The sequence below is a fragment of the Pantherophis guttatus genome, chromosome 1 (genome assembly GCF_059756535.1).
Source record: "Pantherophis guttatus breed Tessera chromosome 1, ASM5975653v1, whole genome shotgun sequence".
Lineage (NCBI taxonomy): Eukaryota > Metazoa > Chordata > Lepidosauria > Squamata > Colubridae > Pantherophis > Pantherophis guttatus.
In genome coordinates, this window is record NC_142063.1 from 125,817,745 (window position 1) to 125,843,782 (window position 26,038).

At 42.3% G+C, this 26,038-nt stretch overlaps 2 protein-coding genes and 1 long non-coding RNA gene across 14 annotated transcripts in view; 1 reads left to right on the forward strand and 2 right to left on the reverse strand.

Moving 5' to 3' along the window:
• CLASP1 (cytoplasmic linker associated protein 1) overlaps positions 1-26,038 on the reverse strand; it is a 236,845-nt gene that overhangs the window by 204,824 nt on the left and 5,983 nt on the right. The window lies entirely within an intron of this gene.
• Positions 2,716-4,525, reverse strand: LOC148116563 (uncharacterized). Its single transcript, XM_087881747.1, has one exon. The coding sequence runs from the start codon at positions 4,453-4,455 to the stop codon at positions 2,716-2,718; it is 1,740 nt and encodes a 579-aa protein (XP_087737873.1). The 5' UTR covers positions 4,456-4,525.
• On the forward strand, positions 10,606-15,659 carry LOC117668595 (uncharacterized). Its single transcript, XR_004592321.2, has 2 exons — positions 10,606-10,692; positions 15,353-15,659. It is a non-coding gene; the product is annotated as an uncharacterized LOC117668595 (long non-coding RNA).

The window sequence follows — 26,038 nt, forward strand, 5'->3', positions numbered from 1 at the left end:
GAAGGATGCGGAAGGGATCTAACATCATAGGCTGTGGCGATAGTCTGGCGAATCCAACGACCAATGGTTGAAGACGAGACCTTGCTGCCCTGAGAAGTAGGTAAGAAGGACACAAAAAGAGACTCCGAACGACAGAAAGGAGCCGTCCTCTTCAGGTAAACCCGCAGTGCCCGCCGGACGTCAAGGGAGTGCCAACGACGTTCCCGAGGATGAGTGGGCCGGGGGCAGAAATTTGGCAGGACAAGCTCCTGGGCACGGTGGAAAACAGAGTTGACCTTCGGCACGAATGTTGGGTCCAAACGGAGTACCACTCGGTCTGCGTGGAAAACACAAAGGTCCGAACGAGTAGACAAGGCAGCGAGCTCAGATATGCGGCGAGCCGAAGTGATGGCCACCAGGAAGGCAACCTTGCAGGTGAGAAGTCTGAGACTGGTAGTCCGAAGAGGTTCGTACGGGGGACACGTAAGAGACTGCAAGACCAGAGAAAGATCCCAGGTCGGGTAGCGATGCAGAACAGGAGGACACAAGTTCTTAGCTCCCCGAAGGAAACGACGGATCAAAGGGTGTTGAGCCAGAGACGACAAGGAGCCGCAGGTAAGTACCGAAGATAAAGCTGCAATGTGTCGGCGGAGAGTGTTAGGAGAGAGACCCTGGGAGAGACCCTTTTGCAAAAACATCAGAATATGAATAATCGAAGGTTGTAGAGGCAAGACACCGACCTGAGTACACCAGTTGCAGAAACTCCGCCAGGTGGCAGAGTAAATGCGTTCCGTAGAAGGCCGTCGGGAGGACAGCAAGGTATGCACAACATCCGCCGGAACTTGTACCTCCCTCAAAGTGCACCGCTCAACCTCCAAGCGGTTAGATTGAGCCAGGCCGGGTCTGGGTGTTTCAGGGCGCCCTGCAAGAGAATATTGTCCGAGAGACGAATGCGCCACGATGGGGTCACCGATAGGGACACGAGGTCCGCAAACCAGGGTCTCCGAGGCCAATGAGGTGCCACAAGGATCACTTCCGCTCGCTCGGATAGAATCTTGCGGATGACTCTGGGGAGGAGGGCCGTCGGAGGAAATGCGTACAAAAGGCCCGACGGCCAAGGAGTTCGAAGAGCGTCGACGCCGGCCGCTCGAGGATGTGGGTATCGTGAGAAGAACAGCGGAAGTTGAGAGTTCTCGTGAGTCGCGAACAGGTCGATCACTGGACGGCCGAAGCGAAGAGACAGTTCCTGGAAAAGGAGCGGGAGGAGACGCCATTCCGCGTTGTCTATCCGCCGACGACTCAACCAGTCCGCTTGAACATTCTGTACCCCGGAGATGTGTTCCGCCCGAAGGGAACACAGGTGGCGTTCTGACCAGACACCCAACATGACAGCCAGGGTTAGAAGGGACTTCGACCTGGTGCCCCCCAGTTTGTTCAAATGAGCCTTTGCGGCGACGTCCGTGAGGACGAGGACGTGGGTCCCGGAGACCAGATGGCGGAATGATTTTAGAGCTAGGAAAACAGCCTTCAGCTCCAGCCAGTTGATGGGATGTCGAGCTTCCGAGGGTGTCCAAGTCCCTTGAGCCAATTGACCTTGACAATGGGCTCCCCAGCCCAGGAGACTGGCATCTCTTCACCACCACCCTGGAGGGCTCGAGGAAGAAGCAACCCGCCGAGAGAACGGGGGAGCGCCACCACCGGAGGGATCTTCGTACCGCAGGAGGAAGAGGGATCGGCTTCGATGAAGTGCCTCTGCCAGCCTTCTGCAAAGGCAAGAGAAACCATTGGAGTTCCCTGGCGTGAAGTTGAGCCCAGGGAACAATAGCTATTGCGGATATCATCTTACCTAAGAGTTGAGACAAGACATAGGGGGAAACCACCCGACTCCCTTCAACTCGGGAAATCAACTGCCTCAGACTAGCTTGCCTATCGGGAGAAAGAAAAACTTTGCCTTGAAGAGAGTCAATCAGGGCACCCAAGTGCACTAACCTAGTAGAGGGGGAGAGATGGCTCTTCTCCAAATTAACAGAGAAACCGTGAGCCGCTAGCGTCTCAACCATCAGACGAATATCTAAGGCAGCCTGTTGCACAGAAGGAGACAGCAGCAGAATATCATCTAAATAACACAGGAGGCGGACTGAACGGAGACGGAGCTGAGCCGCCAAGGCAGCTAGCACCTTAGTAAAGGTGCGGGGGGCAGAAGAAAGGCCAAATGGAAGAGCCCTATATTGGTAGTGTGCTCCATTATAACAAAACCTCAAAAAACGTCTATGGGATGGTAGGATAGGGATATGAAGGTAGGCCTCAGTTAGGTCAATGGAAGAGAGGAGATCGCCCCTCCGAACGCCGTCCAGAATAGACTTTAATGATTGCATTTTAAATTTCCGGTACACCATGTATCTGTTCAAACGTTTAAGGTCCAGAATAGTACGCCACCCCCTCGATGATTTAGGAACCAGAAACACCCTTGAATAGAATCCCAAACCTTCCTGACCGGGAGGCACAGGTTGGATAGCCCTGATAGACAGGAGATGCTGAACCGATGAATCCATAAGGGACCTCCTAGCGGGATTACGAGAAATCGGACAGCAGACAAAGGTGTGAGGAGGGGGGGCAACAAATTCAATGGCCAACCCAGATTTCAGGGTGGCGTGGACCCACTTATCCGAGGTGGATTCTTCCCAGACAGCAGCAAAAAGACCCAATCTACCGCCAATGGGAGGATCCAAAAGGCAATTAGCGACGGCGACGGGTGAAACGACCTCCTCCCCCTCGAAAGGGCCGCTTGAAGTTAAAGGGACGCCCTCTGAATGACCTATCGGAAGAACCCCGTTGCCTGCTGAAAGACCCATCTCTCCTAAATGTGGGAAAGGGAGAAGAAGAGGAGGACCCCCCATCCGCACCTCTGGAGTAAGAACGAGAAGGGTAAGGAGAGAAACGGGGCGCTCCTCTTCGGAAAACAGCTGCTAACACCTTCTTTTTGTCCCTGGTTTCTGTGAGGAAGGGTTCCAAGGCGTCCCCGAAAAGTTTCGTGCCCTTAAAGGGAACCGAAGCCAATCGCCACTTATGCCTGGCATCAGCCTGCCAGTGACGGAGATACAACAAACGACGAGCCGTGACAGCCGAAGCCAAAGATTTTGCGGAGAACCTGGCAGCATTCAGAGTAGAGTCGGCTGAAAATTGAACGGCAGCCACAATTTTATTCAGGTTTTGTCTGATACGAGTATCTCCGGGGGCTAGCTTTTCTTGCAACTGACGTAACCAAAGCAACGTTGACCGATTGAAGAAGGATGCTGTAGTAGTTGCTTTAATCGCCCAGGAGGAACTTTGAAAGGCCTTTTGAAGAACCTGATCAGATCTGCGATCCTCAGGGCGGAGACCTTCGTCTGGCTCGCCCGGAACATTGGAGTTAGGAAGAAGAGCTGCAACTGGGGCATCCACCGAAGGAATCTGAAGAAGAGCCTCAAGATCCGAGGATACTTGGAAGTTTCTTTTATCATTAGACGAAGGCAGGGGAGCAGATGCCGGGGAATCCCACTGTCGTTTCACTACGTCCAGGAATAGAGGAGGAGTAGGAATGGATGTTATAGGCCTAGCTGGTTCCGCGAACATCGGGTCCAAGGATCCAGAGGAAGACTCAGGGGGTACTGGATCAGCGGTTGGAGAGGATAAACGGGCCGTATTAACAGCCTTGAAGAGCAATGATTTGAACAAGGCCTGAGGAAAGAGACCTGTGAAAGCAGGCTGATCCGGGGGAAGGTTCTCATCCTCCGACAGGTCAGAATCAGGATCTCCTTCGTCAATGAAGGCAGAAGGATGACTGTAATGTGAAGAAGTAGGAGAAGCGGAGCGAACTGAATGTGAACTTCCTTCGTCACAACGGCCCGCTGAAAAGGGAGAAGGCTCTCTTACCGATCCCTGTCGACTGGAAAGGCCTGAACGAGCGGCTAAGGACTTTTGAACCGCCGCCTCAATCATCTGCTGCAACTGATCTGGAGGAACGAATGGATCCAAAGAGCGGGCAGGAACAGAATCAGACGAATGAGCCACCGGAACTGTTGCTGGATCAGTGGCCGGTTGCTGAGGAACTGAACCAGGGCCCCACAAATTTTCCTCAGAAATAGTCACTGGACAATCCTGCAGAGACAGCTGGTCAGGAGTAGGCGAATGGGGCACAGTGACTGGAGGTGGACTAGAAGGAGCAGGTGGCTGAAGAGTGGAGGGAGGCAGTTGGGCGCATGCCTTGTCACATAATCTGGTTAAAACCTTGTCTCTACGTTTTTCCACTTTGGAAGAAGAGGATGACAAGTCACGAGTGGAAGACTTGTGATGGGAACGTGAGACTTGAGAAGTCCTGGAATGAGACCTGGAATCTTCCCTAGTAGATTGCTGGGTAACAGACGTGGAGTCTGATTGGCCAACATTTCCAGCACTGGCCTTCCGGCCGTGCTTAGATTTTGAAAGGGCCTTAGGCATAGCTCACAACAAGGTTGTAAGTAACTGCCCCCCCCCACGCACCAGACAGTGATTAACAATTATTTTCTGAACAGATAGCAGGGAGCGAAAGGAACTCCACGGAAAAAATGGCTTTGAGTAAACTGTTTCTTAATTATTACCAACCAAAGGCCTGACAGACTAAATTGGGAGCGTAACAACTCCACAAACTGGAGGATTGGTGGGGGGAGGGAGGCCGTTTGAAACTTTAATGAATGGGAGGCAATCAGCTAACCAAGCAATCAGGTAAATTAAGGCCACAGTCCTGTGACCGTTGTAATCAAGAACACAGGTGGGGGCGTGAAGCTCCACTAATCCTCAATGGTGGCCAACGCCTATACAAGAAATCTCTGTTACAGGGAGGAGGGGGGGCGTGAAGCTCCACCAGGCGCAATTTGAAAAAGCCTCCGGATCTGGGCCACTGAAACACAGGAGGGGGAGGGGGGCGCGAAGCTCCTCAGCTGCAAGGATGCAGCGAACAATCTGCTTGGTCTGCTTAGAAAGGCCACGAGGTAATTGGAGCAGGCAGCAGCTACTTTCACAATGGGGCAGATGTGGGGGCGCGAAGCTCCTCAGAAGAATCGAACAGCCCGCCACACTTTGCATTCAAATTAACAGCCTAAAAGGGAGCGATCTGGCAGGGATTGATAGAGGGAGGATCGCTGGCCGCTAATTAGCGCTCTCTCCCAACGGCGGGAAAAACCTTCTAGCTGAAAATGGCGGGCGCCGCTGTTAGAACGCCCGCCGAAACTGCCGTTGATTGAAGGGGCGAGAAGAAATCGCAACCGGGAGAATGTCCCTCGAAGATCAATGTCCACAAAGCCCTCCCTGGAGGAGATCAAGGGCAAGGAGTTCCCACGCCCCTGGCAGAGCCAGGGGAGATCGAAGTTAACGAAAGGTCTATTTCTTACTCACAAACTCCTAAACTCGATGTCAGGACGGTCCAAGTCAGCCAGAAAAAAGCAGTCAAAGTCCAAATCGAATCACCAGAACGCAGTCAAACAGTCCAAGTCAAAAAACACGAAAAAATCCAACACGAAATAGATAAAGGGAGACTTTTAGCCAGAGAGAACGTCCCACACACCAGCCAGCGCTGAAGGACTGAGCCAAAAGCTGGCCTGCCCGGCAACAGAGGCGGGACTAAGAATAATTGGCAGGCTCAGTCCTTCAAGCTGATTGGATGGGCACTACCCACGCTGGCTGCTGTCTCCACTCTCAATGGAGAATGTGTTTTCATCTTAAATACTGTATTTTTCAGACTAGAAGACGCACCTAAATTTACAAGAGGAAAACAAGAAAAAATACTGTATTTTTCAGACGATAAGACGCTCCGGAGTATAAGAAACACTTTCATTTTTGGGGAAGAAAATTGGATTTTTGTCCTTCCAGGCCCCCAGAATCACTCTGCAGTGCTCCGGACAGCACGTTTTTGCCAAAAACAGGCCCATTTTCGGCTCCCAAGCCCTCCACGTGTTGCGTTTTCCCCCTCCCAGGCCCACAGAAGCACTCTGCAGTGCTCCGCACGGCCCATTTTCACCAAAAACAGGCCCATTTTTGCCAAAAAAGAGCATGCAGAGTGCTTCTGAGGGCCTGGGAGGGGGAAAACACGACACACGGAGGGTTTGGGAGGCCAAAAACGCCTGTATTCGGTCTGTAAGATGCACCTAAATTTTCACCCACTTTTGGGGAGGGGGGAGGTGCGTCTTATACTCTGAAAAATACAGTATATAAAATATCATTATTTTTTTTATTGGGAGACATTCTGCCATAATTATTTTGGTAAATTAAAAACAAATAAAATGAATTAAAACCTCACATTCTAGAAATGTCCCAGGTGCTATTTCATAATTTTAGTTTTCTTAACAGATCAGGAATCTGAAGGAAACCTCTCCATAAGTTTCATTTTTCACAAAGCCTTCTTGCCGAAGAAGATTTGTGGCTTTCCAAACACATCATTCCGAATGACTCTGCATTCCATTTTACAAAGCTACTTTGTTGCTGTTTTTCCCTGGGTATTTTTCCATTCATCTTTATGATCTCACTACATCATCTTTAGCTAAATTCGTATTTTGTGATAATGGCTGCACATGCAGGAAATTATAAATAATAATTTCTGGCTAATCAGCAAATTATACCATGTAGACACATAGCTTGATCATATAATCACAATTAAGCAACAAATTTGACTTATTACTCCCTCTCTCTCTCTCTCTCTCTCTCTTCCCCCCTGTGTGTGTGTGTGTGTGTGTGTGTGTGTGTGCATACATGAACTTTTCCATTGAGAAAAAAACCCTTCAAGGTTGCATCATCATTAAAACAACACAGGGAAAATTAAAAAAAAAACAGAATGAACCAATATAAAAACATACAGGTAGTCCTTGTCCTGTTAGCACAATTGAGCCCAAAATTTATGTTGCTAAGTGAGACATTTGTTAAGTGACTTTTGCTTCATTTTATGACCTTTCTTGCCACAGTTGTTAAATGAACCACTGCAATTAAGTTGTTAAGTGAATCTGGCTTCCCCACTGCTTTCCTGCTTTCTTTTGTGACCTTGCAGAAGGTCACAAAAGGTGATCGCATAATCCCGAAAGACTGCAACCATCATAAATATGAGTCAGCTGACAAGCGTCTGAATTTTGGTCACGTTACCATGGAGATGTTGCAACGGTCGTAAGTATGGAAAATGGTCATAAATCACCTTTTTCAGTGCCGTTGTAACTTCAAATGGTCATTAAATGAACTGTTGTAAGTCGAGGACTACCTGCATAAGGTAACGTATGTATTGCATTTATCTGAGTGTATTTCTCAACACAGCTAACACTTTGAAGGGTAAATATCAAACTTCAGTTCTTGATTTCCAGAATCTCTATCTTATCTGTATTTAAGTTTGTTTTCACTCATGAAGTATGTTAATGGAACTTTCAAGAACCCCGATTGCTTCCCTGGAGTTATAGGGAAACATTGTAACAGAATTGCTGGGTGTCATCAGTCCATAGATGGCATCTTACTCCAAAACTCCAAATGATTGGCTTCATAGAGATGAACGGAATAAACAATAGGAATAAACTCTACGGAACCCCACAGGTCAACAGTCCCCCGTTGAACTGTCATTTTTATGTGAATATTATTTCACATAAATATATATTATATATTATTTGAAAGGGCAAGGCTGCTTCAGTTAGTTTTAAGGAAATATTTCTTCCACAGGTTCTCAATTATATATAGAATATATATTATTTCTCAACACAACTGATACTTTGATGCACATCACCTTCTGGACCCAACCCAACAGGAAGCAATGGAACCACTGCAAACAGAGACCAAAAAGACCAAGGGATGTTTCAGTAGGATATCGGACTACCCTCTCCTCAATCCAGCTTCAGTCAGTGGCTGCTTTGGACATCTCACAATAATTCACAGAGCAGCATTATATGAATTAGCCCAAGGAAATTGAACCTCTGCTCTTCACAACCATGCATTTAATTAAATTAATTAACTAATTAATAACAGGTTTGTGAAGCTTCTGAAAATTTGTACTTTCATGTTTATTAATGATGATTTAATATTACAACCAAGTTCAAATTGTGCTTAATTTTAATTAAGATTGGCTGAAATTTCCATGGTTTCAAGTTGATTTGTCTCAAGTACTGTAGATTAAGCACAGTCTGTCAGATCTGAAAGATGATAAAATGAACAAAATTTGAAAAGGAACCATATTTTGAAGCTTCCCTCTATCATGCTAGAAAAAGGAAGGAGTATGTGCAAGGATCATATGACCTTGCTCCTATTATGATAAACCAGAGTTTTAGCAGGTGTCTGAATATAATGTGCGATTCTATATTATGAATTAAATTTCAGACAGTATATTTGTTTTAACCAAGCAAATCTTCATAAGAAAGGGAATAACTGTTAAAAGTATAACCGGATTTTTGCAGAATTAGAGATTTGGGGCCAGGTAGATTTTATTTAAGAGCCAGTTTGGTGAGGTGATGAAGATACTAAGATAAAAAATGGAAGAGCCAGCTGAGCAACTTTGGGCCAGTTGCTCTCTCTTAGGAAGAGAGTCAAGCCACTTCCAAAAAATGCTGCCAGGAAAAATGTAGGGACTAATCCAAGCAATTGTCAGGAGTCAACACTGGTACATACCAGGGTGGATAAAAATCAATGATTTTTTTAAAAAAATTCAAAAAAATCGGATTTTTTTGATTTAAATCGGATTTTTTTTATTTTTATCGAATTTATTTTAATAAAAAACTTTGGGGGTAAAAATCTATCGTAATATAGTTTTCTATTTAAGATACATAAATAATTTAGTTTATTCAGCATGAAATGGAGCTTAGTTATGTAGCATGAGGCTGTATATTCTGCAACACTGGGACTATCGATGAGTCAACAGTGGGTCAAAGTAGCAGAGTAGCAGAGATGACAGTTGCTCTTTAAAAATTATGATTTAAATCGAGTTGATTTAAATCATGCCTTTTTACTAGTGATTTAAATCATGATTTAAATTGTGATTGAAATCAACTCGATTTAAATCAAATCCACCCTGGTACATACAAATACTGTATATACGATACGATACAGAGAGAAGGGAGGGAGAGAGAGCGAAAGACAGCCCTCCCTCTATTAAAAGTACTAATAGTAATTTAATAAATTTGCAATCCATTTCTGAGACAAAACTATCTGCAATCTTATTTAGAGTGTAATATAATATTACTAATTGGCAAATAAACAAATGTTCATGTTTCAAATAACCACCCAACTCTCCACCCCACAAAATGTATGTATTAATATGAGTTTTCAATTTGATAAATTGTTCAAACTTGAACTATCTAAGAGCAGTACTAAATAATACAATTGCTTTGGAAGCCTGCAGGGCTAAATTCCCTTCATCACATTTCCTGATTCAGAAGACAGCCTTTCCAAGTTTGAATCAACCCAATGCTTCCAAACTTCCCTTTTAGAAATCAAATGAAATACTGATGCCAACAGTAAGAATAATGAGCTCAACAAGCAAGCAGCTACTCATTTTAAAATAAAAAGAAAAGTTAACCTGTCAGAGACACTTGCAAGATGGGGAGGCCCTCTGGGTAACTATGGGACATTGCTATTTTTTTTAAAAAAAGTTCTCTGAACACTGCTGGGTGCCAAATTCCATAATTGAACAGGAAAAATGGCTTGATATAACAACGTAACAGAATTTTTTTGGCTTATAGGGATATACTGATCCATAGGACCTATTTGAATATTTAAAAATCAGAATCCAAACTATGTGCCCCAAGTATTGATTTGACAAAAATAATTTTGGACCTTAAGATCCAAGTAGAACCAGTTCCCTAACACACTAGGAGGCCAAAAAAAACCCTTTATTTTCATTTACTTACTTATTTACACACACAGATGTAAGTGTGTGTGTGTATATATATATACATATATACATATTATATATAAAAATAGAGGGGGTCAAAATTAATTCAAAAACTCAAAAAAGTTTGTGTGTTTGCTTGCTGCATAGCATTTCCGGTTCAATTTTACAGTATTTTACAAAGAGCTACCACTTCCAAAGGCTACCTACATTTATCTCTTATTTAAAAAAATGAATCCTTATTATGGCTCATGCCATTAAAAATGTATATTCTCGGCGATACCACATGACTTTTAGATATTGCCTGCAAATTTCCTCAACTTGATTAGTGCAGCCAACCCATCCTAGGCGATCAAAATAGACTCTCTCAGTCTTAAATTTGGAAAGAAGCTTAAAAAGAAGCTTCCTGTAACTCCTCAAGCTCTTGGTGACAGAAACAGATAATGCCTTTAGCTGACTCTGAAGAAAGAAAGAGAAGTTGATCAGTCACAGTTGTACAAAAAGTGCATTCCCTACAGTTTTTACAAGTTTGTTAAAGGTTTAAAGGCCTTAAAGGTCTAAATAAAGAAGAATTAGGAAATGTTCCATATAATCCTCCGATGTCTTCACTGGATAATGGCTGTTTTGTAAGTTGTTCATTTACAAGGTTTTAAAAGATGATTTAAAAGCTGTTCTCATATTACTCCTCCAAGCATATCCCAAACACAGTAAAATCACCAAGCAACCAAGAAGGTCTTAGTTACCGGCATGACAGAAGTAACTGATGAACCTGACTGAACACAGAATGAGAGAGGAAGACTCCTGAATATATTTTCAGCACTAAGGGGCAAGGATGAACCTTCATCTTTGAACAGGTGAATATTATGCCCATACAAATAACTACATGGCATGTTTTATTGTTTGTGTTTCTTTGAAAATGAAATATTTTACAACTCTTATCTGTAAGCCTGTTACTCACACAGTTGTTCCATAGCTTTTTCTTATTTTGTTACTTGGCATTCTTCTGATTTTTATATTAGTTTTTATATTATCCTGTTTTTATATTAGGTCCACCCTTGAACGATATGTATATAGTATAAAGTTATTTAATGTTACAACATTTTAGTGGAAAAGTTGCAACTTCAGGCAATTCAACTGATATACAAGTATGTCTACTGTGCCTACATGTAAACAGAAACGGTTTCTGAAAGACTTTGTAAATTTAGCAGAATTTAGTTTACTAGTGATCAGGGTGGATAAAAATCAATGATTTTTTTTTAAAAAAAATCAAAAAAATCAGATTTTTTAATTTAAATCGGATTTTTTTGATTTAAATAGGATTTTTTTGATTTTTATCGAATTTATTTTAATAAAAAACTTTGGGGGTAAAAATCTATCATAAGATAGTTTTCTATTAAGATACATAAATAATTTAGTTTATTCAGCATGAAATGGACCTTAGTTATGTAGCATGAGGCTGTATATTCTACAACACTGGGACTATCGGTGAGTCAACAGTGGGTCAAAGGAGTAGCAGAGATGACAGTTGCTCTTTAACAATTATGATTTAAATCGAGTTGATTTAAATCAAGCCTTTTTACTAGTGATTTAAATCATGATTTAAGTTGTGATTTAAATCAACTCGATTTAAATCAAATCTACCCTGCTAGTGATTCATCAAGAGCAAAGTTCAGTGCAATTCACATTCATGCTGCAAACAAGGAGTTAATGCAGGGCAAGTTTAACACTGTTATTTTAAGCAAATGCAATGTTGAAATGCCTATCGAACTGTCCTCCCTTTTAAACAAACTGGATAAGGAAGGAAATTGCAAAGCTTAAAAGCTTTTATCTCGCACTGCAATTAATCTTAATAAAAGGATCGCTTTTTTTACTCAATAGATTTCTACCACAGAGGACCTCCATTTTAATAAGGAAGTCCTGCAAGCTAATGTTTAAAGTCCAGCTCAGCTTCAGGCAGAACAAGGCAAATGTTATTTTATGGAGCCATGCACCTATCAGATGGCTCTAGACAAATCTGGTTTTGCCTATTCTATAGCCTGAGTATGTTTATTCAACATTCACTGTTGTCAGGGAGACTTGCTCCCCTGGTACTTCACCCTGAGAGTCCTTCACCTGTAAAGGAGAGAAAATAGCTTCCTATCCCAAAATTAAATTTCATGAAGAAATACTGGCTCTCCCATTTAGCAAATTCCTATATGTAGCTGTGAGAACTTAGATACATATATTGATTTGTATCCTACAAACAAGGAGTTTCTCTTTTTCCAAATTTAGCACAACCAAATTGGAAGGACTGTGTTATCTATCACCCATTCCTGCTGTTTAGAATAGCTACATGGCTAATTTGGTTTTGTACATTCAACTTTCCACATGATCATAAAAAATGCAATGGAGAGGTTATATTTTATGGCTTTTTGGCCCTTCTTCAATTATGTTCAGTTATAATTAGACTGTCTCTTGCAATTTTTATAATATAATGGTTGGATTCAAATATTTTTCTATCTCCATTTGCACTAACGGGCACCCTGGCACCAATTTCTCCCTTGTTCCCACAATACTGCCCTTATCTTTCCCCCAGTACAAGAGTAACACAGCCTGAAGTAAGTCAGTATAAACATAATATTTTCCCCCTTATTCCAATACAATGCAAAGACAGTCTCAAGATACATAAAATGTATTGTGCTCTGCCAGGCGGTGACTTGAAAGGACCTATAAAGGGTGTGATCACAACTTTATTGGGCATTTCAGGCTGACCCAGGTATACTACTTCACCTCTCATCTCTAGTCAGCCTCTTCTGCTATCATTCTGCTCTTCTCTACCTAAACAGCTGAACAAAGCTTCAATCAGAATAGAGCTGGAAAGGACTTTGGAGATCTTCTAATCCAACCCCCCCTGCTCAAGCAGGAGATCCTATACCAATGATGGCCAACCTTTTCCGGACCGAGTGCCCAAAGCGTGTGACTGAACACCCAAAATGCAATATGTGTGTGGCCCTCACGCATGCCCCCCGCATGCACCTGCATGTGCCCCGCCCCCATGCATGCGGCCCCACACACACACACGCCACCCTGCATGTGCGCGCGGCCCCACGCACATGCCCTGCCCCCCGCACATGCACAGTAGAGACCTGAAGACCAGCTGGCCGCCAGGAGGCACGGCAGAGCTGAACTGGGGCAACGGCTCATGTGTCCACAGAGAGGGTGCTGCGTGCCACCTCTGGCATGCGTGCCAGAGGTTCGCCATCACGGTCCTATACCATTTCAGACAAGTGACTGTCCAGTTTCTTCTTAAAAATCTCCAGTGATGAAGCACCTACAATTTTTGAAGGCAAGCTGTTCCACTGGTTAATTATCCTCACTTTTAGGAAATTTCTCCTTAGTTCCAGGTTGCTTCTCTCCTTGATTAGTTTCCATCCATTGTTTCTGTCCTGCTTGGCATATGAAATACTGTAACACAATCCGGAAATGTGTCTATGGAGATTCTCAGTCATTCAGGTCATGGTTGTCCCAAAGGTGCGTTTTCAAGAGGCAACTGGACTTTCTGGATTTTCTTTGAAGACGTTTTGCTTCTCATCCAAGAGGTTTCTTCAGCTCTGAAGCAGCTTCTTGGATGAGAAGCTAAACATCTTCAAAGAAAAACCGCGAAGTCCAGTTGCCTTTTGAAAAAGCACCTTTGGGACAATCCAGAAATGTGCACTGCTCTTCAGAAGCATTAGAAGATGTTCCCTACCTATTGTTACTAGCCCTTCAATGCTAAAGGTAAATGTTTTCCTTGTACGGCCATATATGATTCTAGGAAGTGGTGCTCACTCATCTGAGTTTCCTAGTCGAGGGAGCCAGCATTGTCCAAAGATACTTCTGTGGTCAGGTGGCCAGCATCACTATATGCTGAGGCACACACAACAGTTACCTTCCCACTGAAGTGGTACTTATTTATCTATTCACAGTTGCATGATTTCCAACTGGTAGGTGGGCAGGAGCTGGAGCAAGTAATGGAAGCTCACCCCATCATGAGGCGCTTGAGTCTTGAACGTAGGCGGTCATCTTTTCAGCCGACAAGCTCAGTGTCTTTAACCGCTGAGCCATCATGCTCTCTCCCTTCACAATTTGGAGGAACCCTTCCCCCTCCCCAAATAGCTTGGGGAATCTGTATTCCTGATGCCCCAAACAGAAATGCATCCTCCAATAAGCCACAGGCTACTTTATTAACCTCTGCCAAATATATGCTGCTATTTGGAACAAGAGCTGCTATTAGCGGACTGTCAAGCTTGCACAACCAGACTAGAATGTTCACTCCACTGCTGTGATTTTTAAGCAGGGGGGAAAAAAGCTTCCTTTGCCTTCCTCTCACAACCTTGGCATCTAAATGGCTTCCCTTCACCAACTGCTGGGTCCATGTACAGCACAGTGTGACATATGGATGTCAATATGCTACCACCTTGATCTGGCTGTTTCCCTGAGCAATTAACAAATTTAAATGGCCAATCAGAATTATAGAGTAACATTCTACCACTCCAGCTCATTTATATGGTAAGCATTTGCAATTTTCTTTAATTCTGTCAAGTTTTCCAATCTACTTAGGGTGGTTTCGGATCATGAGATCAGCATTACATTACTAAGTTTAAATGTCCTTGGCTGTGGCATTCTCCTTGGGCTGGCTTAGCTTTCATTGTCTGCCTCCATGCAATATCTAGTGCTCTTTCTTTCACATCAGTGCCCCATACAATTACATTTTTTGAAAGATGAGCCAGCAGAGGAAATCCTCAGAAGTGCAGAAACAGCTCCCATTTGCTAACAGATCCTTTGCTCTGCTCAACAGCCAATCACTTTGACCTGATCAGAGAAGATTTATATAGCATTAGCAATCAGGTACATTTGCATGTATGCATGCAAAAGAGGCTGGCATTCACAGGGGCAGATAGAAAGGAAGGGAAGGGAAGGGAAGGGAAGGGAAGGGAAGGGAAGGGAAGGGAAGGGAAGGGAAGGGAAGGGAAGGGAAGGGAAGGGAAGGGAAGGGAAGGGAAGGGCCTAATTAAAATTGTATTGCTCTGTACCACCACTAAGGACTCAACTTCTTTCATTATTCCTGTTTGTTTCTTGCTTACACTTTTATTCAATTTGTGATATCACAGAATTGGAGGAAGAACAACATACAAAGCAGCCTAGATAAACTCAGTCAGAATAACTAAATTTCATTTGACCTCAACACATTCTTGCTAAGGTGCTGTTACTGCATGAAGTATTCCTGGCTGGCCAGTGACATGATGAAAGGGAATGGCAGTAAAGCAAGGAGGGGAAACTAATCCACCTTGCCTGTAATGAGTGGCATGCTTCCTGATCAGAACAGCATCATTTGGCAGCCTTCCAGAACAGACATAATATAAGCATGTTAGGGATCAGAAATAGGGATAGCAAAGCATTATGCCAATATTGTTTCCTGCCAATTCAAGTTGTATCTAATTTCAACACAGCAGTAATGTGAAAGCAACCCCACTCTTCTTTTTTCTTGAATTATAGTGAAAAAAAGTGGCTATGGTGCTATAACAGAAGATCTAGTTAAAGTCTACCTTCAGCTGTGCACTCATGCCTTGATCAGGTTCCATTTGGATTACCGCACTGCACTCTATATGAGGCTTGAAGATCACCCAGAAAAACTTCAATCAATCCAGAACACAGCACTGCACACAGTAACGGGGACCCCAGGCTTTCCCATGTATCACCTTTACTGCACGGACTGCACTGGTTTTGTCAGCGCAAAAGATCAGATCCACACATGAAGGTCCAATTAAACTGATTTATTGCTAATCGTGCTTATGCACAGGAATCTTCTCAACTAATTTTTTTTAAAAAATTTGATTTATATGCCGCCCTTCTCCGGAAACTCAGGGTGGCTTACAATGCGTTAAGCAATAGCCTTCATACTTTTGTATATTTATACAAAGTCAGCTTATTGCCCCCACAAACTGGGTCCTCATAAACTAATGGTCAGCACTTGCATGGAGTTAGATAAGGGTCACCAGAATTCAAGGGTGGCTGGGTTTACTTTGCTCCTAGCTCTGTAGGGATTCTAAGTTGTTTCCCCTTTTAACTCCACCTCCAGGCTCAGCCACACCTACTCCTACAGGCTTCCAGTTTCTTTCTGAGTGTAATTCAAGGTGCTAGTCATCGTTTTTAAACCCCTACATGACACAGTGTGGGTTATGTATGGGACTACCTTTCCTTAAGGATATCTACTTGTCCTACTGTGTTACATAGGGTAGGCACGCTCCTTGTCCCTTCCCTAAATATTGCCATCTGATGTGAACTAGGAAGGCTGCATTTTCCATGCCAGCCCCTAACCTTTTGAAATACTCTGCCCCCTAAAGTTTGGCCGGCCTCCATACCCCTATAGCCGTGATGGCGAACCTATGGCACGTGTGCCACAGGTGGCATGCAGAGCCCTCTTTGCAGGCACGCAAGCTGTTGCCCAACTCACCTGCAGCTGCGCACGTGCACGCGCCTCCCGCCAGCCAGCTGATTTTTGGGTCTCTGCTGCACATGCGTGGAGGGCAGGATGCATGCGGGAAATGCACATGCATGCCTGGGGTGGGTGAGGGAGTTGCATACACATGCACAGGGCATGGGGGAGAGCCGTACGCCCCTGTGGCCAGTTTTGGGCCTAGCAGGCCTCCCTGCAGCCTCCTGGGACAAAAAACCGGCCATGGCCCATTTTTTGTCCCAGGATGCTGCAGGGAGCCCTGCTAGGCCCAAAATGGGCCATGGGGGGGGGGCCGCCCATGCACATGGGTGTTGCGCACGCATGTGCAGGGGCACTGGGGGGGTCATGTGCGCATTGCATTATGGGTGCAGGCATGCGTGCTTTCGGAATACAATGACAAAAAGGTTAGCCATCACTGTCCTATAGCCTTCTGTAAAGCTTTAAAGATCTGGCTTTTCCCACAAGCACTAGGATAACATCGGATAATTGCACATTAGAAGGTGCCAGGTCTTTGTTGTTTTTAATATTTTAATCTGTTTAGCTTTATGGTTTTAATATGATTTTATATGTTGTTTTAACTTTTGATTGGGAGCCGCCCAGAACTGGTTAGACGTTGAGCAACTATAAAAAGGTTTTAAAAAATAAATACGTAAATAATCCTGGCCATATACACTCAGCAGCGTATATCTAATGAAACAACATATATCGTGTAGTTATTGGCATGGGGGAAAATGACGCAAGGAGTGCTTGCATGCCATCCTAAGCTTCATGAGGAAAAGCCAGAGATACATCAAACAAACACAGAAAACCATAGTCTTTGTAGATGCCATTTTTAAAGTAATAGATCTACCACCATGCAAAAGAAGAGCCAACCTGCAAATACTGGATGTCCAATTTATGGATAAATTTGATTGGTTCACAGTATCTGTTTTGGTGCAAGTTTATTGGCCCCACTAGGGAGGCAATAAACTTGCACCAAGACAGATCCTACCTCCCCCAACCCATGTGTCATCTTCTATTAGGGGAAATTACACTTCATATGCTTCCCTGGTCTGCTTAAAAATGAAAAGGCTAAATAAATAACTACCTCCTCACATCATGATAAATGTCTTAATAAGTAATAAATGGACACAGACTCTATTGTTTGTTCTGCACCAATACTACTACAATCCTAAACAAGTCTAGACAGATTTAAGTGACAATCAACTCAATAGATCTTAATTTCTGTAAGCAGGTACAAACCTGCATCAACTTTTAAAAGCTCAGCATAGAGACTATGAAAAAACTTGTTGCCTATGTTGGAAAGTACCAGCCTTTTAAATTATGTGAATAATTCAGATCTTTTCCCAAAAGTGGTGAGAAGGAGAAATGTAACAAAATTGCCCTGTGTAGTTCTACCATTATGTCTAACTAAGACTAGGTGCAATATTTTGGAAAAGAATGTGTCTTTTATGGGGGGAAAACCTGAGTTGATTGATATCGAAGGAAAATTAAAACAGGTAAGATACTAATCCAGTTCTAATCATGTTTCTTGAGTAGTACTGTCACAGATTTTAAATTACAGCTTTGACGGCTAATTATTTTTCAGTAAATTTTCAAAATGTACTCCTTTACATTGCTTAGAATTGATTGACCGAAGTAATCTACAGATACATACATAAATAAACCTTTAGGGCACACCATATATTTCCAGCATTCCACTTCAACCAATTCATCCCCCATGATCATTGTTTCTTTATAAAATATGACTATATTACATTTGATAAATGAAAGTGGGACAGAATTAGAGATACTAAAAATAGAGAGATAACAAATTATTTTAATGTCGAATTATTGAGATTATTATTTTTAATGTCAAATTATTTAATATCGAATTATCAGAAGCACAGCAAAAGGGGCAAAAATGCTGAAAACAAGCTCAACATTTAGAAGGTTTTCTTGAAAATCAGAAGCAAAAGATAAAAGCAATTCGATTTTAAATAAGAATGGGCATATTATCTTTTTTTTAATGTTGCCTTGTTTATGTTAACACAGCTACTTATTACAAATAAGATTACATTTTTCTAGCTTGCATATTCAAAAACAACTATGGGTGCGGTTTCAAATTGCTTCCTCATTTTAATTGTTTTTCCAAATAATCTGGATCACAGTAGCAGGAATGTGAAGACGTGTTTGATTTATAACTGTACTTTGTCTTGAACTGTCAGGAAAATCACAGTATAAATCTATTAATTGGAAGCACTTAAAATACATTCCACCCAGCAAGACAGATTCAAGATATTTTGGTAATGTTGCTAAGAAAAAATATAGTCTTCTGATTTACTACCCAGACAGTCTGGCTCAATAGAACTAGTTAAATAATAGTTTTCTAGGGTATTATTTTGCCAGACCATTTTAATTTCATTAACTTTATAACATTTTTAACTTCACAAAATACAATAATGGGAAGTAATCACAAACTATAATTAAAAAAGCTGATCAACTGCAATCATTTAGATTGGGGGCGGAGAGTAAGGTCTGTACATATGAGCAGAGAATCCTAAAAATTGTAGTGGCACCCTATATAACAGCCACCAGATTGGGGAAGGATAGTTTAAGTGAACTACCTTAATTTTACATTTGAAAATATTTCTTTTTTTATCCCGATTGTCACCTCCAACATTGGAAACTGACATAGCCTTTCAAATTCAAATATCAGTATCTCAGATTGCTACAGCTCATATAAGGTAAAGGTAAAAGTTCCCCTTGCACATACATGCTAGTCGTTCCCGACTCTAGAGGGCGGTGTTCATCTCCGTTACAAAGCCACAAGAGCCAGCGCTGTCCGAAGTCGTCTCCGTGACCATGTGGCCGGCATGACTAAACGCCAAAGGTGCATGGAACACTGTTACCTTCCCACCAAAGGCGGTCTCTATTTTTCTACTTGCATTTTTACATGCTTTCAAACCGCTAGGTTGGCAGAAGCTGGGACAAGTAACGGGAGCTCACCCCATTACGCGGCACTAGGGTTTCAAACCACTTAACTGCCGACCTTTCGATCGACAAGCTCAGCATCTTAGCCACTGAGCCACCGCGTCCCCTACAGCTCATATAGAAATTCTCTATTCCAAGTGGTATTCTGGCTGCTCACCACAGACCATGTAAGGGACCTAGGTAAGTCCATTCTGTACCAACATCGCATAAATGACATCATTTATATCATTAGAGAAGCCTTTGCATATACAGCTATATATGCACAGAATTCCACATCAACCAGGACCTTAATAATGCAAGGACATGGTTCATGTGAAAAATCAATGTACCTAAAGTTGCATGTATAAAAGTTCTCCTATTGTAAACATCACTTTTGGAGTGCCAGTGGCGTGCAGGATTGTTCCAGGCTGTTCACTGGGTATACCCAATATAATGGCATCCTCTTCAGATGGTGCACACAATCATTCCACCTACTAATCTCTGGATTCCTGAGGACCATCAAGCTTTCGAACCAAAAAGAAATCCTTACTGCTGAAGCACAGAATAGCAGGTGTGGGAGGGAAGTTTATCAAATATCTGTAGAAAAATATCCTAGCAGCCGCTCATTATATTTTCAATCGATTATCAGCTACCTTTACTTTTCTATTGACTATGTACATATACATAGCTATGGGATATGGTCTAGGATTTGCACATGGCCCTTAGAAATCATTATTGCATGAGGCTCTTTCCCTAGGAGATTAGGCATACAAAATAAACAAGAGATGAAGGGGATTAAGCAAATTTGGGTAAGTAGAGGAAGAACTGATCATTGTTCGAAGTGCATGCACTTTTAGTTACAGTAATTTATAAATGATGATGGCAGACGGGGTGGGGGAGTGAGATCTACAGCCAACTGCAGTTGCCCCATCCATTCGGTAGGAGATGAGAACCTAGCCAATCCTCCTCATGTAGCACTGAAGGAGAAAAAAGGATTATCTTTTCTGATCTCCTTTATTTCTGGGAACTGTCTCACAATCCCTCTCCCACAGATTGCTTCATTCTAGGGCAGTGGGTCTCAACCTTCCTAATGCCGTGACCCTTTAATACAGTTCCTCATGTTGTGGTGACCCCCAACCATAAAGTTATTCCATTGACCACTGAAAATATGTGTTTTCCGATGGTCTTAGGCGACCCCCGTGAAAGGGTTGTTCGACCCCCAATGGGGTCCCGACCCACAGGTTGAGAACCACTGTTCTAGGGAGTCCGGTCTTCAAAGCAATCCCATGTGACAATGACTTCCATGGGGACCTCACAGAGCATGCCAAACCAAGATTCGGTTAACTGGAAGAATTGACTAATCTACACAGAATGGCTGGATTAGTGTTTGCATGTTGTGCCAGGGTTTAGTAGCTAATCTATAAAGTATCATTTACAGATTACAAGCGCTTTGCTTAAACAATATTCTAAGCCTGAAGTCCCCTTACCATGCATTGTGGCATCACAGCAAAATTAAAATATCCCAAATATCCCAAAATGCTGGGATATTTGACTATTGAAAATAATCCTTCTCATCTGAGAAGATAATGAAAGATGTAATCTCAAGCATTCTGTGAGAGTCCAAGACTCTCTAAATTGTCTAAGTTGACTGAGATATTTTGTCTGCACACAAAGGGCACCTGCCAGCAGTAGCCCTGTTCATTGCTGCCTTATTGTGGTCTCTAACATCACAGACAGGAGCTAGAAATGATTCTCCATCCCTGGACCACAGTGATCTAAAGGAATCTGAAAAAAAAAATAGTTCTAAGGACAAGCTTAAAACGAAATGGTTGCCATTAAAATGTTCTGAAACACAGTTCCTGGCATAAGAGATAGGATAGCAAGAAAAAAGTGTAACAGAATTAGGAATCTTTGGACAACTAAGGATAATAAAGTTCACATTATGCCTACAATCCATTTTTTTAAAAACAAAGTTAATTAAAACGTCTTGGGTTATAGAAACCCTATCACTTGTTTTTGGGTTAGGATTATGCTTTCCCCAAAAATCCAAAGTATCAAAGCTTTAAAAGAGAGGGTTAACCTGAGGTTAACATTTCTTTCCAGCCTCTGAAAACAAAGAGACAGAGAGACAGAGAGTCTAGAGCAGCCACTGCTGCAGGCATTTGATTTTTATGATATACTTTCACTTTTCATATCTACCCAGTGAATATATTCCCATTGCCTCTGACCCTGAATGATCCTCCATTTGTTCCAATCCTATCAAGCTGCCATGCCTTTTAACATTGTTTGAATTCTAAAGTGAGAGAAGTTGTCAAATCAATAGGAAGCTGGAATACTACTTTGGACAATTACTCTGTATTTGACACGGACAGATTCAGCTTTCATCAGTTGCCTGCCACTAGATCACTGGGTAGGTCATGGTACTAGAGAATGGTGATAGACTCAGTTACTGTAGTTGTGTTGTGCTAATGTAATGTAACAGTGTTTCATCACTGTTATTTTCCATTATATACTGTATTTTTCAGACTATATGATGCTTGGAAGTATAAGACGCACCTAGCTTTGGGGGAAGAAAACAAGGGGAAAAAATCTGCCTCTGCCTCCCAGCAATTTGCCTCCTTGCAGCAAGCAACAAACAGCCTGGTCAGCTTCAGCACTGCCTAATTTAGCACGAGCAGCTGATTGGTGGTTGGATCTGCCTCCCGGAAATACCTCCTATCAGCTGTTCCAGGCTGCAGGAATTGCTCCTGCCCATCGGTGCCGTCGCTGCCCATCAGCGCTGTCACCTATCGCCACTTCCCCATGTCCCATTTTTGGACTCTGCACATCCCATTTTCGGCCCGTTCCAGGCGGCGGGAATTGCCGCCTGGAACAGGCCAAAAGGGGACACGCAGAGGCTGTAAATGGGGAGCGCAGAGGCCGAAAACAGAATGTTAAATCATGTTAAATCAGGCGGTTCTGAAGACCATTTGCAAGGAGACAAATTGCTGGAAGGCAGAGGCAAAAGGGTGAGGGTCGGCAGGTGGGTGGGGCTTCAGCAACATTCGCTGTAAAAGACGCACAGACATTTCCACCCACCTTTTTTGGGGGGGGGGAGTGCGCCTTATACTCCGAAAAGTACGGGTAATTAAGCGTTCTCGTCATTTAGGTCTCAAGATGCTCCTCTATCACAATATCAAGGAAAGCAAGTTATACAGAGTCATGTAATTGCACATAAAAACTTTGGCTCAACAGGTCTTTCCCCAAAAACCTCCCATTTTACACTACGAGAAAGAATGTATCATGGTAAGACCAACATCCCTTCCCCAAAAACATGCATGCTCTAAATCAATGGGGCTTTTTTTTTTTTTTTGGCTAAATCACTTATGGAAACAATGTGAAATGTAGATTTTTCCAGACAATCATTAATGAAACTAACCTTCGCTGACTTTGAAGACCAACGAATCTCCTTTAAATGATTTCCTTCCCACGTGTCAGGTTTTATGGAACAGTTACACAATTCTAATCCCCGAGACTGATTTTTATTTACTCAGGTGATTTAACAAAACTAAAAAAAAAAAAAAATCCACACACATGCATTTTAATACCTACCTGTATAAGACACTTTGTCATAACAACTGAACCTTCCTTTCCTAATCTGTTATACCATGGTACAGGGGGAGATGGGATATTAAGTGCAACATTTCCAGCGAGGGTTGTGTTCACGAAAGACATCTTTAAAAATGCATTTATCTAAATGGATTAAATGACAGTGAAATATGTTTTCTGTTTAGCATTCTGCAAACCAAATTCAGAATTGAAGCTACTATGCCAAATCAAACAGTTGATCCATTTAATTCAATAATCAAAACACTTGACAGCCTGTTTCCTAAATTTCAAAAGGAATTCTTCCCAGCAGCACTATATATTTTATGTCTTAAAATATAGTCTTCACTATCAAGGTACCCAATCCTTCCACACATACTTTATCTCTACTCCTTGAAGAGCCTAGCAACTATCAGGAACAGTGTGTCTGAAACTAGCAAAAGTGAAAGTACAGTACAGAATTATAACCCAATTTTACTGATGATCCCCAGCTTAGGCAGGAAGAACTATAGATAAGGCAACTCCGACTTTTCCCAAAAAAGTCCAACATTTTTGAGCAAGCAAGAAAAGAACTTATACATCTACCGAAGTACAAAGCTTCTTCGGAATAATATGCTATCCAATCAACATGTACTAGAGGACAAGGAATGCCTTAGGTTTCTTCTAGAATTCAGACAAGGCTTACTGAGGGGAAACTATAAAATAGATTCAGTCATTCTTATATTCAGTAGGTTATTACAATCAAGATGACTTAATTTAGTCATGGCTAACTTATCAGGCAACACTTTTAAATGTACATATCTAAAGTATGAATCCAGTCCATGCTTATATTTTTAAAACATAAAAGTAGGATATGCGCATAGGATAAGGATAATGAAATGATTATTATATTAAAAAAATCAAAACACTGATTTCAATATAAATAGGTATCATCATCTATTATTTCAGTAATAAATAAATGTATAGTTTCAAGAAGAGCCTTGGTAGTACAGGGGTTTAAGGGGCCTGTTATTAAAAAGCTGGTTATTAAGACCAGTTGCCTGCAATTACTGCAGGGTTCGAATCTCGCCAAGGCTCAAGGTTGACTCAGCCTTCCATCCTTTCTAAGGTAGGTGAAATGAGGACCCAGTTTGTGGGGGCAATAAGCTGACTTTGTATAAATATACAAAAGGATGAAGGCTATTGCTGAGCACATTGTAAGCCGCCCTGAGTCTTCGGAGAAGGGCGGCATATAAATCAAATTAAAAACAAAACAAAAAAAAACAATCAATCACTTAAAAATGGTTTTCAAAAAGATATTACAGCAGGACTTGTCTCTCATTTTTGATAATGTGAAAAAAAATCTTCAAACATGTCCACAACACATAAAATAACTTTTGTCATATACTAGTGACAAAGTTACACGTATAGCTGATTTTAATTTACTATTTATCTTCAAATACAGTCTTGCTATAATTTAACAGATTTTTAGGACTTAGGCGGTCATGGTCTTGAAAGTTAGCTAAAATATGAATTTCATCTTCACATAAATGCTGTTGGAAGAAACATAGAATTTCATCATTTTGAGATAACATCATTTTAAGAAGATATGAAAAGTAAGAAATGACCAGTTCAAAAAGTGGCATGCTAGATACTATGATAGGCTATCTCATGCATTCAGATTTTTAGACTAGATTCCCCAGAAGGCCAGACCACATATTCAGTGATCAAGGAATGTGAGAATTATAATACAAATACTTGGAAGACATCAACTTAAGCGATCATCAGAGATCCCTCATATACAACTACTACTTGAAAATACAAGTATTGTTGATGCAGAGATGTGTTATAATTGCCCAACTGCAGATATGCTGCCTCATCATTGCAGACTATTGTTCCTGGGCAGGATGAGTGAAAAACAACAGCAAAAGTATAATTTTATACCAGGGGTCCCCAACCTTTCGGACCTCAGGGACCACTAAATTCATAATTTTAAATCCCACAGACCACTGCCTAATGACCAGCTGGGTGGGTGTTGCTAGGTGGTCATGTGACTGGGTGGGTGTGGTCAACTCAATGTCACTCACATTGAAAGGCGTCTCGCCGGCCTCTACTCGCCTCTCCCCTCCCAGCCCCTCCTTGCCTGCCCATCCAGGCTCCTTAGGGCCCCAACAGGAAGCAGGTGTTGGAGTTAAGCAGCCACCACGAGAAAGAGTTGGCAAAACAGCTGTCTCAGTTCAAATTGGATCTGACCAAGAAGGAGGCTTAGCAGAAGCACCTCACTGAGGACTACGAGCATAGGCTTTCAAAGCAGAGGGAAGACCTGCGGGAGTGCAAGGCCAGGTACCAGAGCCTGGAGGCTCAGCTGAGATGGTCAGCCAGTTCCAGGTCATGATGCAGTCCTACTGGAACAAGGCTCTCCAGCTCCTTGCCACCAGCGGCACTTCCCTCCACCCTTCGCCCAAAGCCCTGCACCAGGAAGCTGAAACAGACCCCACGTTGGAATTTCTGCCCCCCTCCAACTCGCACAAAAAGACCCCGAAGGGGGAGACTCTCTGCAGCAACATGTTCATTGTATGTATCCGGCCCAGGGGCCATAGTTTGAGGACCTCTGATTTAGTGCAATATAAAAAAATGCAAATAATTTTTCTGTGGACCACCGAAATTTTCTTATGGACCACCAGTGGTCCATGGACCACTAATTGGTGACTGCTGTTTTATACTACACAGGAGGAGGCGGCAATGGTAAAGCACTCCTAAGTTTTATCAAGAAAACTACAGGCAAGATAAAATGATTGATGATATAGTGCAAGCCCCTTCGGTTGGATACCACTCAATATGCTATAGAGCTGAAGATATTTCATAGTATCAATGTTTATGATGTGGCTGGATTAAATCCTTGGGATATTTAGTTGCTGGTACACTGCCATGCAGGATAACCTGAAGCTGCAAAAACAGAATTGTAGCAGGAACATGGTATATAAGAAGCATGAACAGGGAAAAGCACAACATAGTGAAATATTTAATTTATTGATTATACAATGAATTATTTAATTCATTGATATCAATGAATGAAATGCTGGAATGGGACAATTTCAGTCAGAAAATCATACTGCTTAATACTTGGGATGTGAAAAACAATGAATGTGTTGCTTTCATAATCAGAAAAAAAATGGCAAAGACAATGCCATCAATGATTGAGTATCAAT